General features: G+C 40.4%; 1 protein-coding gene across 1 annotated transcript in view; it reads right to left on the reverse strand.

Moving 5' to 3' along the window:
- dpp10 (dipeptidyl peptidase like 10) overlaps nucleotides 1–18,070 on the reverse strand; it is a 683,609-nt gene that overhangs the window by 50,417 nt on the left and 615,122 nt on the right. Inside the window, exons 14-15 of the mRNA XM_033024629.1 lie at nucleotides 8,311–8,402; nucleotides 617–664 (exon numbers count right to left, since the gene is read on the reverse strand). Coding sequence (XP_032880520.1) covers nucleotides 617–664; nucleotides 8,311–8,402 — 140 coding nt within the window. The remainder of the gene's footprint in view (nucleotides 1–616; nucleotides 665–8,310; nucleotides 8,403–18,070) is intronic.

Consider the following 18,070-nt stretch of genomic DNA (forward strand, 5'->3'; position numbering starts at 1 on the left):
AGAATACCAGAGAGAGAGAGAGAGAGAGAGAGAGAGAGAGAGAGAGAAATGTTGAGACTTAACAATTAAATACAATTCATACAATTAACATGTAAACTGACTGTCCCATATATTAAATCAATGCATATGAGATATTTTTCTTGATCAGCAATGAGGGGTGCTAACCTAACTCAACTCGCTTGAAACTAAAGTAATGAAAAAGCAAATTACAACAGGTGTGCAGACCATTTGGTTGTCAGTTACCATTTTAACTTGTATTTGTGCATTTTGGAATGATCATGGATTTGGCTGTGTATCAATGCAATCTGCACACGAGCATGAAATAAACTCATAAAATTGATGCAAGTATCTGTACTGTCTGTATCTGTATCTGTACTCAAAAAAATAAAAATCTGTACGCAAAAAAATAAATAAATTAGGCAAATTAAATAAAGATAGCTGTACTTGTTTAAAACTGCTGCTCAGACAGAGATGGCACGACATTAGCAAATTCAGAGCTCATAAGGTAATTTACTCCGTTCTCAACATGACTACCTTTTGAACTCATTTAATCACAATATGGAGTTAGGAATGATTTTATATTGAAACTGGTGGGGTTTGAATAGATTCTGCTTACCTGTATAAATGTCTTGCTCTTGGGGAATCTTCTGTACTCAGAAAATATCTAGTGGATGTGATTGGATAAACAAAATATATGAGGTGACATTAATATATTAACATCATATTTAGTTTTAACATGCAGATTTGCCTAACGTAATGATATTTCTTGGCAAAAAGATGTTTAGAATCATCTTTATTTGTCCATGTTAAAATTATAGTGCAAGCTACTGTTTGATAAGTGATATTACGTTGAACTGTCCTCCGCAGGGCTGCATCATACTTATGTTATTCTAGAAGTTTATTGACTCATCTGGGATTCAAATTGTCAATATTGAATCTGTGAGAGGTCTGCAGTCACCACGGTTAAAATTATGATTGATTGCAAAATGAAGATGAAGATCTGAATGTCCGAATGCATTAGTCACTGAAAGCAAACGTGTAAACTTGGTGAATAGTTAAGATAAGTAGTGCATCGTACTTCACTGCAAGATAATTTGTGTACAGAAGTAACAATACCTTTGTTTGTATATTCAATTCCCTTGCAGTCGAGGTACAATTTTAGTGGAACTTGGTGAGACCACACCTAATGCATTGTGTGCAGATTTGCCTTTATGTCTAAAAAGGATATACTTGCCACAGAAGATGTGCAAATGTGACTGACATCTGGATTGCCGAGATTGTCACATGAGAAGTGATTCCTGAGAGCGATGCCGTCCGGAGCTATGGTCCTGGTAGGGCCACCCAAGGTGGAAAAGTCGAGGGGGAGGTGTCTGACAAAGAGTAATCCAAACAAGACCTCAACGGTGGAACAGGCGGAGGATGATGGCACACTTTAGTGAAGCGTCACAACGGCTGGGAAAGTGGATGAAGGCTGCAGCAGAAAAGGGTCTCCGGTCGTCTTGGACTCCATGCCACCGGATCCTGACCCAGATCTGTCAAGAACCGTGTGGTGGCTGGCCGTGCACCAGTCTCTCCACGTTAAACAAAGTTACGCACAGTCGCCCTCCATATAGGGAATCCACCCTAACACCCTGGATTAAGTCCTATGGCGATCAGCAAGTGGCGACAGGATTGTGAGATCTGGAAGCCCCTAGTCATGAGCTGGTACATCAGGCGGTGGGTGCTAGATTCAGTCGCTGGACTCTTGGAACGAGGCAGAAGAGCCCTTTGGCCGCTGCACCCATGACTGAGCAGTCCTCTTTAGGATCCACTCTGCTCACTCCACTCTGGGAAAGGGCAGGGCCAGGGTCAGCCGGGACCAACACCTCTGGAAGGGTACCATAGGAAAAGAAGGCATCGGGAACATCAACTCCAATGGAGCTCCGCTTCTGAGCAAATGTGCTCAGCATGACCTCATCATCACCCTCTTTTGCCAGAAAGACAAGCTTAAGGCATCTTGGAAACACCCACGCTCCAAACAGTGGCATCTCATTGATTATGTACGAGCCAGGGACCGCCGTGACGTGAACATTACAAAGGCCATGATCGATGCAGATGACTGCTGGACAGATCATCGCATCATCCGCACCATGATGGCCATCAAACTCAAGAGGAAGAGGAGGATTCAAACGAAGCAGATCTGGCCAAGGCTGACCTTGAAAGCCTGGAGGAAACTGCCACCCAGCAGCGACTTCAGGCTTCTCTTGGGGGAAGCCTCCAACAGGAATATCCTGATGACATTGAAGGGCACTGGAGCTGGCTCAAATCCACCATCCTTGATACCTTTAAAAACATCCTTGGGTGCAAGTCCAGAAAACACCAGGACCGGTTTGACGAGAACGACATAGAGATAGAACAGCAAGAAAAGGAAAGCCTTTCGTGCCTGGCAAAATGATGTAATCTGCAAGGCTAAAAGAGCGGTTCACTCCAGAGCCAAGGCGGACGTCCAGAGCCAGGTGAGGGAGCTTAAGAACTCTTGGTGGGCAGATAAGGCTCTGGAAATCCAGAAACTAGCAGACTTGGGTGACACCAGAGGCTTCTTCAGCGCTACTAAGGCTGCCTATGGTCCAAGCTACAGTGGCTTAAACCCCCTGCGCTCAAAAGGCAGACAAGAACTGCTGAACGACAACGCCCAATGGAAAGAGCACTTCCAGGAACTCCTCAACCGTGACAGCACAACTGAACCAGACATTACCCGCCTCATCCCCTAGAGTCTCATCAGAGAAAACATGGAAGAACCTCCCACTATGATAGAAGTTCAAGATGCCATCAAGAGCATTAAGAACAACGAGGCCACCGGTCCAGATGGGATCCAGGCTGAGATCTTAAAGGAAGGTGGACCAGAGCTCCTGTACCACATCCACGCCCTACTCCTCAAGGTCTGGGAAAAAGAAGAACGTCCCTCAGAACTCAGGGATGCTCTAATAGTCACAATTTTTAAGAAGGGGGACAAGGCTGAATGTGCAAACTACATGGGGCATCTCACTCCTGGCAACAACAGGTAAAGTCCTTGCTCATGTCCTCGCAAACCGACTTCTACCCCTGTCTGTGGAGGTACTCCCAGAATCACAGTGTGTACATCCAGAGGAACAGCAGACATGATATTCATAGCACGCCAACTCCAGGAAAAATACCGTGAACAAAGGCAGCCTTTGTACATGGCCTTCATAGACTTGACATAAGCTTTTGACTCTGTAGACCGCCAGGCTCTTTGGAGCATACTATCAAGGTACGGCTGTCACGACAAGTACATCAGAATATTGAGGCTTCTACATGATGGCATGTCGGTCACATGCTCGGCAACTGCGGCTCTGAGTCCGAGCCCTTCACTGTGGAAACGGGGGTCAAACTGGGATGCATCATCGCACCCACCCTGTTTGTCATCTTCATTACTGCCATACTTCATCTCATTGAGGGGCTCCCAATCCTCTACAGAACTGATGGTGGGCTCGTCAACCTTAATAGGTTGAAGGCCAAGAGCAAAGTCAGCAACACCGCCATCATGGAGCTTCAGTACACGGACGACTGCGCCATTGCAGCACACTCTTCAGAAGACCTCCAGGGCATCCTGAATGCCTTTATCCAAGGCATACAGAGCCATGGGCCTAGCCTTAAATATCAAGAAGACTCAGGTCCTACAGCAACCTCCACCCAAACAGCATCTACCCAGCCCTACCCACTATAAAAGTGGACGACACCACTCTTGAAAACATTGACCACTTCCCCTAACTTGGCAGCATTCTTTCCTCAAAAGCTGACATTGACTCTGAGGTCAACCATTGCCTGAGTTGTGCCAGTGGAGCCTTTGCCAGACTCAGGAAAAGAGTCTTTGAAGGCCGAGACCTAAAGGCTCAAAGTTTAAAATGACACCCATGCCCATGCCCATGACCATTCCCTGCTGTGTGTTACACATTTTAACAATCTGGGTAGCAAACATAAGAGCAAACATTAGTAAACTTGCAGATGACATGAATATTGGTGATGGTATGGATGGTGAAATGGATGGTCTTAGTTTGCAAGATTATTTTGCAAGATGTGCAGAAAAATGGTGAATTACATTTTATCCTGAAAAATATGAGAAGATGGGCTAATTGCAAAAGCAACATTTGACCATCATCCTCAGCAAGCCAACAAGCCACATTGTCCCAATTCTCTTGGATCAGGTATTGATGGTAAACTTATCAAAGGCCTTATGATAAGTCCATACAAATTACATTAACTAATGACCCTGAGTAACATACTTAGTTTCCTCCTTAAAAATTACACTCAAACCAATCAAACAGGACGGACCAGTGATCTCCGCACACTTATGCTATCATACACACACTAGGGACAATTTACAATGATGCCAAGCCAATTAACCTACAAACCTGTACATCTTGGGAGATAGTTTACAATATAAAGATGAAATCTTTTAAAAGCAATGAATTTCTTACTATCTCAGCAGGCAAATGATCAGTAAACATGTGTCTACTTAAATGACAGTATTAGAAACATAGAAATTAGGTGCAGGAGTAGGCCATTCGGCCCTTCGAGCCTGCACCGCCATTCAATATGATCATGGCTGATCATCCAACTCAGTATCCCGTACCTGCCTTCTCTCCATACCCTCTGATCCCCTTAGCCACAAGGGCCACATCTAACGCCCTCTTAAATATAGCCAATGAACTGGCCTCAACTACCCTCTGTGGCAGAGAGTTCCAGAGATTCACCACTCTCTATGTGAAAAAAGTTTTTCTCATCTCGGTTTTAAAGGATTTCCCCCTTATCCTTAAGCTGTGACCCCTTGTCCTGGACTTCCCCAACATCGCGAACAATCTTCCTGCATCTAGCCTGTCCAACCCCTTAAGAATTTTGTAAGTTTCTATAAGATCCCCTCTCAATCTCCTAAATTCTAGAGAGTATAAACCAAGTCTATCCAGTCTTTCTTCATAAGACAGTCCTGACATCCCAGGAATCAGTCTGGTGAACATTCTCCGCACTCCCTCTATGGCAATAATGTCCTTCCTCAGATTTGGAGACCAAAACTGTATGCAATACTCCAGGTGTGGTCTCACCAAGACCCTGTACAACTGCAGTAGAACCTCCCTGCTCCTATACTCAAATCCTTTTGCTAACATACCATTCGTTTTCTTCACTGCCTGCTGCACCTGCATGCCTACTTTCAATGACTGGTGTACCATGACACCCAGGTCTCGCTGCATCTCCCCTTTTCCTAATCGGCATTATACTGCATCTGCCAAACATTTGCTCACTCACCCAGCCTATCCAAGTCACCTTGCAGTCTCCTAGCATCCTCCTCACAGCTAACACTGCCCCCCAGCTTAGTGTCATTCGCAAACTTGGAGATATTGCCTTCAATTCCCTCATCCAGATCATTAATATATATTGTAAATAGCTGGGGTCCCAGCACTGAGCCTTGCAGTACCCCACTAGTCACTGCCCGCCATTGTGAAAAGGACCCGTTTACTCCTACTCTTTGCTTCCTGTTTGCCAGCCAGTTCTCTATCCACATCAATACTGAACCCCCAATGCCGTGTGCTTTAAGTTTGTATACTAATCTCTTAAGTGGGACCTTGTCGAAAGCCTTCTGGAAGTCCAGATACACCACATCTACTGGTTCTCCCCTATCCATGCTACTAGTTACATCCTCGAAAAATTCTATAAGATTCGTCAGACATGATTTACCTTTCGTAAATCCATGCTGACTTTGTCCAATGATTTCACCACTTTCCAAATGTGCTGCTATCCCATCTTTAATAACTGACTCTAGCAGTTTCCCCACTACCGATGTTAAACTAACTGGTCTGTAATTCCCCGTTTTCTCTCTCCCTCCCTTCTTAAAAAGTGGGGTTACGTTTCCTACCCGCCAATCCTCAGGAACTACTCCAGAATCTAAAGAGTTTTGAAAGATTATTACTAATGCATCCACTATTTCTGGAGCTACTTCCTTAAGTACTCTGGGATGCAGCCTATCTGGCCCTGGGGATTTATCGGCCTTTAATCCATTCAATTTACCCAACACCACTTCCCGGCTAATCTGGATTTCACTCAATTCCTCCAACTCCTTTGACCCGCGGTCCCCTGCTATTTCCGGCAGATTATTTATGTCTTCCTTAGTGAAGACGGAACCAAAGTAGTTATTCAATTGGTCCGCCATATCCTTGTTTCCCATGATCAACTCACCTGTTTCTGACTGCAAGGGACCTATATTTGTTTTAACTAATCTCTTTCTTTTCACATATCTATAAAAACTTTTGCAGTCAGTTTTTATGATCCCTGCCAGTTTTCTTTCATAATCTATTTTTCCTTTCCTAATTAAGCCCTTTGTCCTCCTCTGCTGGTCTCTGAATTTCTCCCAGTCCTCTGGTATGCTGCTTTTTCTGGCTAATTTGTACGCATCATCCTTCGCTTTGATACTATCCCTGATTTCCCTTGTTATCCACGGATGCACTACCTTCCCTGATTTATTCTTTTGCCAAACTGGGATGAACAATTTTTGTAGTTCATCCATGCAGTCTTTAAATGTCTTCCATTGCATATCCACCGTCAACCCTTTTAGAATTAATTGCCATGCAATCTTGGCCAATTCACGTCTCATACCCTCAAAGTTACCTTTCTTTAAGTTCAGAACCATTGTTTCTGAATTAACAATGTCACTCTCCATCCTAATGAAGAACTCAACCATATTATGGTCACTCTTGCCCAAGGGGACACGTACAACAAGACTGCTAACTAACCCTTCCTCATTACTCAATACCCAGTCTAAAATAGCCTGCTCTCTCGTTGGTTCCTCTACATGTTGATTTAGATAACTATCCTGCATACATTCCAAGAAATCCTCTTCCTCAGCACCCCTGCCAATTTGATTCACCCAATCTATATGTAGATTGAAGTCACCCATTATAACTGTTTTGCCTTTGTCGCACGCATTTCTAATTTCCTGTTTGATACCATCTCCAACTTCACTACTACTGTTAGGTGGCCTGTACACAACACCCACCAGCGTTTTCTGCCCCTTAGTGTTTCGCAGCTCTACCCATACCGATTCCACATCCTCCAAACTAATGTCCTTCCTTTCCATTGCGTTAATCTCCTCTCTAACCAGCAACGCTACCCCACCTCCTTTTCCTTTCTCTCTATCCCTCCTGAATATTAAATATCCCTGGATGTTCAGCTCCCAGCCTTGGTCACCCTGGAGCCATGTCTCCGTGATCCCAACTATATCATAATCATTAATGGCTATCTGCACGTTCAACTCATCCACCTTATTACGAATACTCCTTGCATTGAGACACAAAGCCTTCAGGCTTGTTTTTACAACGCTCTTGCCCCTTATACAATTATGTTGAAAAGTGGCCCTTTTTGATTTTTGCCCTGGTTTTGTCTGCCTGCCACTTTTACTTTTCACCTTGCTACCTATTGCTTCTACCCTCATTTTACACCCCCCTGCCTCTCTGCTCTTGTACCCATCCGCCTGCCACATTAGTTTAAATCCTCCCCGACAGCACTAGCAATCACTATGGTTATAGGACCCTAAGATCTCTACCTTTCAAAGGTAGCAAAGTCACTTACTCTTGATTGTTTGGGTTGCACTATAATTTGGTTTGAATGTTTTCCCTGATTTGAGAGCTGATAATGTTGTGTCCATGGATTCATCACTACCAGAGGCAGGTCTTGATAGATGATTTCTAATGGAATTATACAGTAAGGAAACTGACCTCATGGGTCACCAAGTACCTATGCCTGCAGCCGAATAAATGGGTCACACATTGGTATCATCAGGACCAATTGAACTGCCGAAGTAGGAAACTGATCCCAAGGAGAACAAGGTGTTAATGAGATGAGAAAGCAGGAAATTCAAAATGTCATTTTAAACTTTTAAGAATACTTAGCTGTTACAAACAAAACAGGTAACAAACTTCAGGACCATGTAGCTGTAAAATAATTCTGGCATTCTGCTGCTCTCTCCCGCAACCCATCTGAGGGTCATTTGATAATTCTCTGCTTATGTGTGATCTCAAAGAAACAATTTACAGGACAATATAATCTGATTCTGAAATAGTCCAGAACAATACACCATGGTGTTCCAGGCTATCCCAAATTTTGGTGAAAGTTTGTTATGGAAAAGTGCATCATTTAAGAAGAAGGTGTTTGGCTTTTTCCATCTCATTATTAAAGTGAAAATATCAGAGGCAACTGATTAAAAAGTGTTTCCTTATTGCAATGGTCGTCATCGTTCAAGGAGGGTAAAGTGCAGAATAGACTCACATCTTCTGAAGGACTTCATCAAATCCAAGAATTTGGGTGACTTCCCAGTTTCCTGATGTCAGGTGTCGAACACTGCTTAATTCACTTTTTGGCTGCAATTTTTAAATGGAGAGATTAATAACACAAATCCACACAGCCTCAGATACAATAGTACAACAGGCTAATCATCTCCAATGTAGATGCCCCAGTACTAAAAGGTAAACACATTTAGATTTAATTGTGAAATGCATTACCGAATTGGATGATCGATTATTAATTTTCTATCAAATTTCAATGCTAATTGTTACATTTCAGTTTGGTTGTCCACTTTCTAATTTGTATTTCTTCTTGAAATTGGAAACACAAAGTTTAATTCTTTTTGCAGGTAGATCAACAGTGGTAACATTTCAATTACTTGTTAGTTTCAGACATAGGACAAATGTTTTCCTCCTGTAAATTGATTGACTAAACTAAATGTTTTCCTCCTGTAAAGTGAGTGACTAAACCAATTTACAGAAGATTATTTGCATGTATGGTTCATGTGGTGTTAATTGAGCAATAGATGCATGTGACAGTAAAGAACTGTTCAGATACACCAATTGAAGTTTCAGGCATTGACTTTGACCACAAACAGAAGACTAGATAATATTATGGTAGCACTAATAGGTCCTCAGGACGTGAATCCAAACAATGATCTCATGTCTATCTAATTGATCTACTCTTTAAAATGTTTTCTCTCTCAGGCATTCTGCTCTCCATCTTGTGATAGAACACATCTCTCTCTTCTCTTTCTTGAACACCAACATCATCACAGCAACATCAGAACCTTTTGAAGCGAGCTCTCATTATTTTAGTTTAGTTTAATTTAGAGATACAGCACGGAAACAGGCCCTTTGGCCCACCGAATCTGTGCTTACCAGTGATCCCTGTACAATGCTCTATCCTACACACTAGGCAAAATTTACAATTGTTTTAACCTAAGCCAAATTAACATATAAACCTGTACGTCTTTGGAGTGTGGGAGGAAAACGGAGCACCCGGAGAAAACCCACGCTGTCATGGGGAGATTGTACAAACTCAGATAAAGACAGCACCTGTAGGCAGGATCGAACCTGGGTCTCTGGTACTGTAAAACAGCAGCTCCACTGCTGCGCCACTGTGGTGCTCTCTGTGTAGCAGGTTGTTGCAGCTAGAAATTAAAATTAACCTCAATGCACTAAGGACTGTCAAACCTGTACCTTGACAAAATTATTAAATTCTATTGTTGGATTTCTTAAAAGTGCCCAATATATTTAGAGAAAAATATTATTTTTTATAAACTTGAACGATGACAATCTGATCTTAGCCTGAGCTCTATTTTCTGTATTTTCTTTAGAGATACAGCATGGAAACAGGCCCTTCGGTCTCCGCCGACCAACAATCACCCGTTCGCACTAGTTCCATGTTATCCCAGTTTTGCATCCTACACACTAAAGCCAAATTACAGAAGCCAACTAACCTACACGTCATTGGAATATGGGAGGAAACTGGAGCACCCTGAGGAAACCCACACGGTCACATTGAGAATGTACGAACTGCATACAGACAGAACCCGGAGTTAGGATCGGTCCTGGGTCTATGGCTCTGTAGGGCAACAACTCTATCACTGCACTGCCTGTATTTCCCTTTAACCTTCGATATTATGATTCATTCTAGTTTGTTAACAGTAAATGTGGTTTCCAGTGGCATTATTGCTTTGTACTGCTTCCAAAATTCAGCTCCATCAATTAACTTTGAAAAGCATTAGCTCTACCATATTGTCAGTTTACTGTTACCTACTGGGAATGCATTTCTAGGTAAATGACTCAAAGGGAGACAAGACTATTTTTACATTAAAAAATGTATCCAGGCACAAGATGATGAACTATACTTGGATTCAGCTATACATCTTTTATGCATGACTATGAACTAATGCTGAATATTAATTCCAGAAGCAATAAATTCTGAGATGATAACGTGCAGGAATCATATTTCATGATTTGTTTTTTTTTCATTATTTCAAGCAATAATGGTTAAGTGCTCCACCAAACAATTTCGAGTGCTTGGGAAGATCACATATTATAAGGGTTTAGACTGGAAAGTTAGGTTCATTGCAAAATGAGACGCATAAAAATGTGAAATTGACATTTAGCCTCTTCCAAGCGTAGAACTATTTTTCAACATTTATTTAGTATTTTTTAAATGTATGTGTACCCATCAGTTAATTTGTGCATACACGTAGAAATGAATCTTTCTGAATTCTTGATACAGTTTCATCTTGCAATTATTGACTGTGAACTTTTTTAGTATTCAGTGGTTGGGTGGAAGGATGGCAATGGTTTAATACATCTGTCTTAGTGATTTGAGTTTAAATTATGAGGTTAATTGACATATCCGTTCAGACTGGCTTTGAAGGAAACATTCAGATTTTTTTTTTAAGCAATATTAATTACAATTACAAAAGGAAAGAGTTATGTTTCAGTGATATTTTACTGGTAAAATTAAATCTTTTGAAATTAGTGTGAAGATAAAAGATGAAGTTTAACAGTAGCCCCTAGCTACCGGGCATGCGTCCAAGATGCAAAATACGAGGGAGAAAATGTTACGCATTATCTAGAGTAATGAAAGATTCATTGTGTACTAAAGAGGTTCTTTGTGAGCGGAAGCTAGCAAAAGTAGCGCCTGTGTTTTAAAAAGGGAATAAGTCAAACCCAAGTAACCCATTAGCCTTATGTCAATACTGTGTGAAATATCTTTATAGCCACCATCAATAAGCTGTTCTGCTCAGACATATATGTGACCAGATGGAAAATTATCCTTCACTGTTACAACCACCAGTCACCTCATTCCCAGAAATGATCTGGTGCAGCTCATCTCTGGGGAAACCAAATTCAGTTCAGAATTAAACAGCTTCCTTCACTGGAATTGGCTAGATAGTCAGGAGCCTGGTGATTTTTTTCCAGTTTTTTTGCATTCCGAATTTCAGAGTTTGAAGTTCAATACTTCAGCACAAGTGTTTTTGAACTACGTTATGTAATATCAATTTAGCAATTTTTAAACCCAGTAAAATCATGTGAAAAACAAATAAAAAACACTTTTGAATTGATTATCATTTGCGTTTTTCAGAAATGCTTCAAATAGCTCAGGAGAGGTATCTATAGAATACCTAAGACTTTTGAATAGTTGGACATATTTTAATTAATTTGGTCCCAGAAACATAACACTGTGTTAGGTGGTGCAGTGGCACAGCTGGTGGAGCTGATGCCTCACAGTGCTAGAGACCCGGGGTTGATTCTGACCGCCGGTGCTATCTGTGCGGAGTTTGCATGTTCTCCTTGTAACTGCACGGGTTTTGGCTGGGTGCTCCATGCAAAAGAAGTGTGTATTTGCGCATTAATTGACCTCTATAAATTGCTCTGTGTGTAGAGAGTGGATGAGAAAGTGGGATAACATAGAGCTAGTGTGAGTAGGTGAGCAGTGAACTCGGTGGGCCGAAGGGCATGTTTCAATGCTTTATCTCTAAACTAAAATTTCTGGCACAAATTGTTTTTCTTGAATAATAAGCATGGCTAATGAAACAAAAGATCTGCATTATTATCTTATAATTTCAAATCAAGGTCTGGTAGTATTGAATTGGGGCATCTATAATGATTACAATCTTGCAAAAAGTCTCAGTGTAGAATTTTGACAAAATTCATGAATTATTACAGCGATATTTAACTGAACACATCCTAATGGTCATTTTATTCTAATTTTTTGAAGATCTTTTTTGACAGCAAGTACTTTAACTTTACTACAGTAGTACGATTCTCAAGAGTCACATTCCATTTTGCATTGCTTTATTCTATTACACAGACCATTCAGCTGAGAAATTATTTCTTCTTTGTTCATTCTTAGTTTTCTGACCCATGAAGTTTAAATAAAGGAGCTCAACTATATGGAGAAATTCCAGTACCACTATTATTGCTGAATACACAAGCATTCTCTATGTGAGCAGCAGATGCTGTGTCAGGTCCATAAACAGTTCTCTCTTTGTGAAATAAAATTTAAAGACATGTTTTAATCTGAGACCTCGGGTTCAATTCAATACCATTTTCCAGATTTCAATTCTGTTGAAAGTGTACTATATTACCTTAGAGCAAGACGTGATCACAGAATAATAACATGTGTAGATCTCTAAAGCTAAGTGATCCATGTTAAACCACACAAGCCTTTCAGAGAGTGCTGCCACCTAATAATCGTGACAAGTAAACGCAGAAAGACATTTCAGGACGCTTTGCAAAGGCAATAAACTGTCACGACTTGGAAATTATTTGATGATTTATTTATTTATTTGTTTAATTCTTTATTTCGAACAGGATAAAAGAATAAAAAGCAAGTGTGAAACAGCATACAAAAAACAAAAAAACAAAACAAGAATATTTATAAAGTGTCACAAACAATACTTATAAATAAATGAAATCGTATGTGTCCGAAAAGGAGCAGGAAGAAGCCAAAGCTTATTAATTCCCACCCCTTATTCAACAGCTTATAATTATCTTACACAATTTTAGCAGCTATATGTACACCATATGTACACCAGCAGCTATATGTACACCAAATTATTTACATTTATACACTAATCAAATATTTACAAAGCCATACAAAAAAAGAGAGAAAAAAAGAAAAAAGAAAAAAGAAAAAAGAAAAAACCCTCATATACTATACAGTATCTCTTAGTCATATATACAACCCATCACCCTATAATCACCCTTCTCAATACAATCAGTATAACAAATATCCCACTCACAATCGCCTATCCTCATCCCAATATCCTTTTAGAAAAGTGTTTTTGTACATCTTTTTAAACTGAATTATGTTTGTTCTAAGTTTTATCTCCTGTTCCAGACCATTCCACAATTTCACCCCACAGATTGCTATGCACATACTTTTAAGAGTTGTTCTGACATTGAGTTTTTTTAAATTATGTTCCCCTCTCAAATTATACCCACCCTGTCTTTCCATAAACAGTTTCCTGTAAGTAAATTATTTCTTGCTTTGTACATGATTTGTGCAGCCATAAATTTAACCAGATTGGCGAACTTCAGTGTATGTGACTTTAAGAATAATAAATTGGTATGTTCAAGATATCCAACGTTATTGATAATTCTTATTGCTCTTTTTTGTAATGTGCATAACGGCTGTAGGTTGGTTTTGTAGGTGTTACCCCATATCTCCACACAGTAACTCAGATATGGCAATATTAGCGTATTATACAGAGTAGTAAGGCATGTGAAACACGCAGTGTGCAGAAGGACACATGTTGATAGGTTAATTAGCTGCTGAAAATTGGCCCTAAAGTGGAGATGACTGGTAAAATCTGGAGGTGTCAATGGTATTGGTTTATTGTCATGTATACCGAGGTATAGTGAAAAACTTTTGTTGGTACACCATCCATTTAAATCAGATGCTATTATATACGGTATGAATGAGTACAATCAAGCCACACACAAGCACAACACGTGGTGCAAAGAGAAAATTACCAAAATGCAGAATACAGGGTTACAGCATTGTAGCACTACAGTTCCAGATGAAAAGTCCAATGTCCAGAATGAGATAGGTTGGAAGATCAGGATTACATCCTAACTTAAAGGATGACTGTTCAATAGTCTGATTACAGCGGGGAAGCAGTTGTCTCTGAGTTTGGTGGTACATGCTTTCTATCTTCTGCCCGATGGGAGAGAGGAGTACAGAGAATGATGGGGGTGAAGAAAGTCTATGATCATGTTGCCTGTTTTCCCATGGCAGCGATTGAAAATGAGGGGAGAACGGTAATGGGATCAATGTGATTGGATGCATGATAGTTGCAGGGGATCAGTTGGTGGAAGGGTCTGTATCCATGTTGTATGACTATGGGACAGTAGGCATTAATTTAGGATCCACTACTACAGAATTTGACAATGCCCAAGGCCCATGGCAACCTGACAGTGACAGCAAGATGTGAGGCAGAACCTTTACTGGGTATGATTTTTCTACTTAAAATGGGTTTCTTTTTTGTTTAGGTTAGACATGCAGCGTGGAAAGAGGCCCTTCGGCCCACCAAGTCCGCGCCGACCAACGATCCCCGCACACTAACACTATCCCACACACACCAGCAACAATTTACAATTTTACCAAGCCAACTAGCCTACAAACCCGTACATCTTTGGAGTGTGGGAGGAAACCAGAGCTCCCGGAAAAAACCCATGCAGGACACGGGGTGAACGTCCAAACTCCATACAGACAACACCCATGGTCAGGATCAACCAGGATCTGTGGTTCTGTAAGGCAGCAACTCTACCGCTGTGCCACCGTGCTGTCCTGTATTTACATAAAGGCAGTTCTCAAGACTGCTGCGCAGTAAGTCACAATTTTCATTATTGAATACCTCCAAGAAATGTATTTGGTTAACAAGTAGAAATATTGTGCTGTGTGATAGAATTTCTAGCCCATTCAGTCTCTGTATCTTAGGAATTTGAGCAAAGGATTAGTAGGCGAGTCGGTGTAAGGTAGCAGAGCCTTGAAAAAGAAATAGAATTGAAAAATAGAAAAGAATAGAAAAATATACAGGATTTGTGTTAACACAGTCATGAGGTGGCTTCAGTGTCAAGGGGATAAATTACAAAAACATGCAGTAGTCAAACATAGAATGGATCCACACAAAAGAGAATTTTAAATATTACCCGAGGGGAAATGGCAAACTGCATGGGTCAGGGAAAGCTGGTGTGACTGGCAAACAGGATAGGCTGAGGTTGAGCTGAAATTATGAAATGTGGATTATGGGACGTCAATCATGAAAGAGTTTGAGCTGGTAAATATGAACTGAAAATCCTTTTCAACAGATGAATTAAGACATGGGTGCTGTTGAGTAATTATACAGAGGTGATATTAGACAGTCTATGTAATGGTTAGTACTTGATAGGGATGGGGAGAAAGCAATAGTTTACTTACATTTTAAATGATGGCTTAAACAGTGGTGCAAACGTAGAGATAGATATATAGACACATGTGAAAGCTCACTTTGATATTCAGATAAAGAGACATACCATCAACATAAAAAAAACTGCTTGGATACTACTTGCAATGCATATCAAAACTAGGGCGTATCTTTTAACTAGAGATAAGTGATATGGCAAAATTAAAAAATGACATTCATCCCATCTAATTTAAAGTATATCCTTTAGATTTATGCTTTTGATTTGTCCTCCAAAAAATAATAAATATGGACCATTTTAGTTCTGAGATACGTTTCAGTTTTAAAATTCATTCACGATAAAAAAAAATATGAATATGCATTCACCTCAGCATTAGAAAAACATACAAAAATGTAAAACATTTCACAAATTATTAGCAGTATCCACTGAGTGAAATGAAGCTTGACTAATTTCCTTACTTTGATGCAGCCGTGTGTCTTTAATCCTCACATGATAAAAGAGGAAATGAAAGGATATTAAAGTATACAGGATCAATTTGTCTCTGGCAAGATAAATTGTCTGCAAACTCCCAGAGGTTCCTTCCTGTCACTGGGGCTAATTGTACTGTGCCAGAATCCCGCGCATAGTTATCTTCATTGTGAAGTTGTCCTTGAATTGTACCATTCCTACCTTGCTAATTAGCTGCTAATTTCACTAAAATTCAGAAAGGACATTTGATCTACATATTTTGTTTTATTCATAGGATGTTCTCCAGCAGGGAATGCTATTTTCAAAACCAAAAAATAAATTTAGCAGCTCATAGAACATCAAACACTTCAGCACAGGGATGGGCCCCTCGGCCCACAATATCTATGTTGAATAATAAACGACAAATTAAACTACACCCTTCTGCTTGCAAAAGATCTATATCCCTCCAATCCTGACATATTTGATAGCCTTTCTAAAAGCCTATCAAATGCCAAAATCACATTTGCATTCACCATGACCCTTGGAGGTGCATTCTGTGTAAAATACCTGCCACAAACATCTCTTTTAAACTTTCTCCATCTGACCTTAAACTATTTAACACTTCCACCCTCAGAAAAAGGTTCTGACTGTTTTGCATCCCTATGATTATCTGTTTCCCTATCAATTATGTCTTAATTTTACATTCCTATTAGATCTACCCTCATCCTAAGTTGTCCAATCAAAACAATCCAAGTTTGTTCAACCTCTCTTTATAGCGAATACCCTCTAAAATCCAGGCAGCATCCAGGTAAACTTCTTTTGCACTCTCCCCAATGCCTCCACATCTTTCAGCTGATCAGCTGCTCCTTGAGGTACCAAGGTCTAAGCGGAAGCTCAGAGGGGATAGAGCCTTTTCTGTTGCTGCTCCGGCACTCTGGAACACCTTGCCGTTGCACATCAGACAGGCCCCCTCACTGTCCATCTTCAAATCCTCCCTAAAAACATATTTTTATTCTTTGGCGTTCGACACTGGCTGAGGCATTGCTCCTGTTTTTAGTGCTTTTAATGTCTTTTAATTTTTAGTGTGTTTTTTATAGTCCTTCGTTTTACGGTTTTTAATGGTTTTTAATTGTTTGTAATAGCTTTTTGTTCATGATTTCTCATGTACAGCACTTTGTGGCAACTGTAGTTGTTTAAAGTGCTTTATAAATAAAGTTATTATTATTATTATTATTATTATTATTATTATCTTTCCTGTAAATGGGGCAACCAGAACTACACCAATACTAAAATTGCGGCCCAACCAAAGTGCCCTAAAACTGCAACCTGTCTTCCCGTCTCTTACATTCAATGCTCCAACCAATGAAGGTAAGCATGCCTTACACTTTCTTTACCACTCTATTTAATTATGTTGCCACTTTCAAGAAGCTTTGGACTTAGACCGCAAGAACCATTGTAAATCATTGCTGTTGCAGGTCCTGCTGTTAACTGTATACTTCCCCCCTTCTCCCTTAGCATTTGACTTCCCAAAGTGCAACACTTACATCTGGCCTGATTAAACACTATCTCTCATTTCTCCACCCATATGTATAAATGTGCAATACCCTGTGTATCCCTTGACAGTCTACTTCACTGTCTGCAACTCAGCCATTTTTTGTGTCCTCTAAAAATTTACAAAACAATCCATCCACATTTGCATCCGTCATTTCTATCTATGGCAAAAAAAACACCATTAGTCACAGAATGGCATCCTTCCACCAATACCCTTTGTCTTCTATGGGTAAGTGAGTTTTGAATCCTAACAACAAAGTCGCTGTAGATTCCACACACTTTAATCTTCAGGTTCAGCCTATCATGTGTGATTTTGTCACAATGTCTTAATAAGGTCTCTGTAGATAACATTCACTGCCCTGTCCTCGTCAATCACCATCGTCATCCTCCTAAATGAAACTCAAGAGATGAACTGCCCACACAAAGCTACACTGTGTGTGCAGTTTTGGTCCCCTAATTTGAGGAAGGACATTCTTGCTATTGAGGGAGTGCAGCGAAGGTTTACAAGGTTAATTCCCTTCATTTCACTCAGTGGATGGCGGGACGGTCATATGCTGAGAGAATGGAGCAGCTGGGCTTGTACACTCTGGAGTTTAGAAGGATGAGAGGAAATCTCATTGAAACATATAAGATTTATAAGGGTTTGGACACGTTAGAGGCAGGGAACATGTTCCCGATATTGGGGGAGTCCAGAACCAGGGGGCCACAGTTTAAGAATAAGGAGTAAGCCATTTAGAACAGAGATGAGGAAACACTATTTCTCACAGAGAGTGGTGAGTCTGTGGAATTCTCTGCCTCAGAGGGCGGTGGAG

Source organism: Amblyraja radiata, chromosome 7 (assembly GCF_010909765.2).
Source record: "Amblyraja radiata isolate CabotCenter1 chromosome 7, sAmbRad1.1.pri, whole genome shotgun sequence".
In the NCBI taxonomy this organism is placed as follows: Eukaryota; Metazoa; Chordata; class Chondrichthyes; order Rajiformes; family Rajidae; genus Amblyraja; species Amblyraja radiata.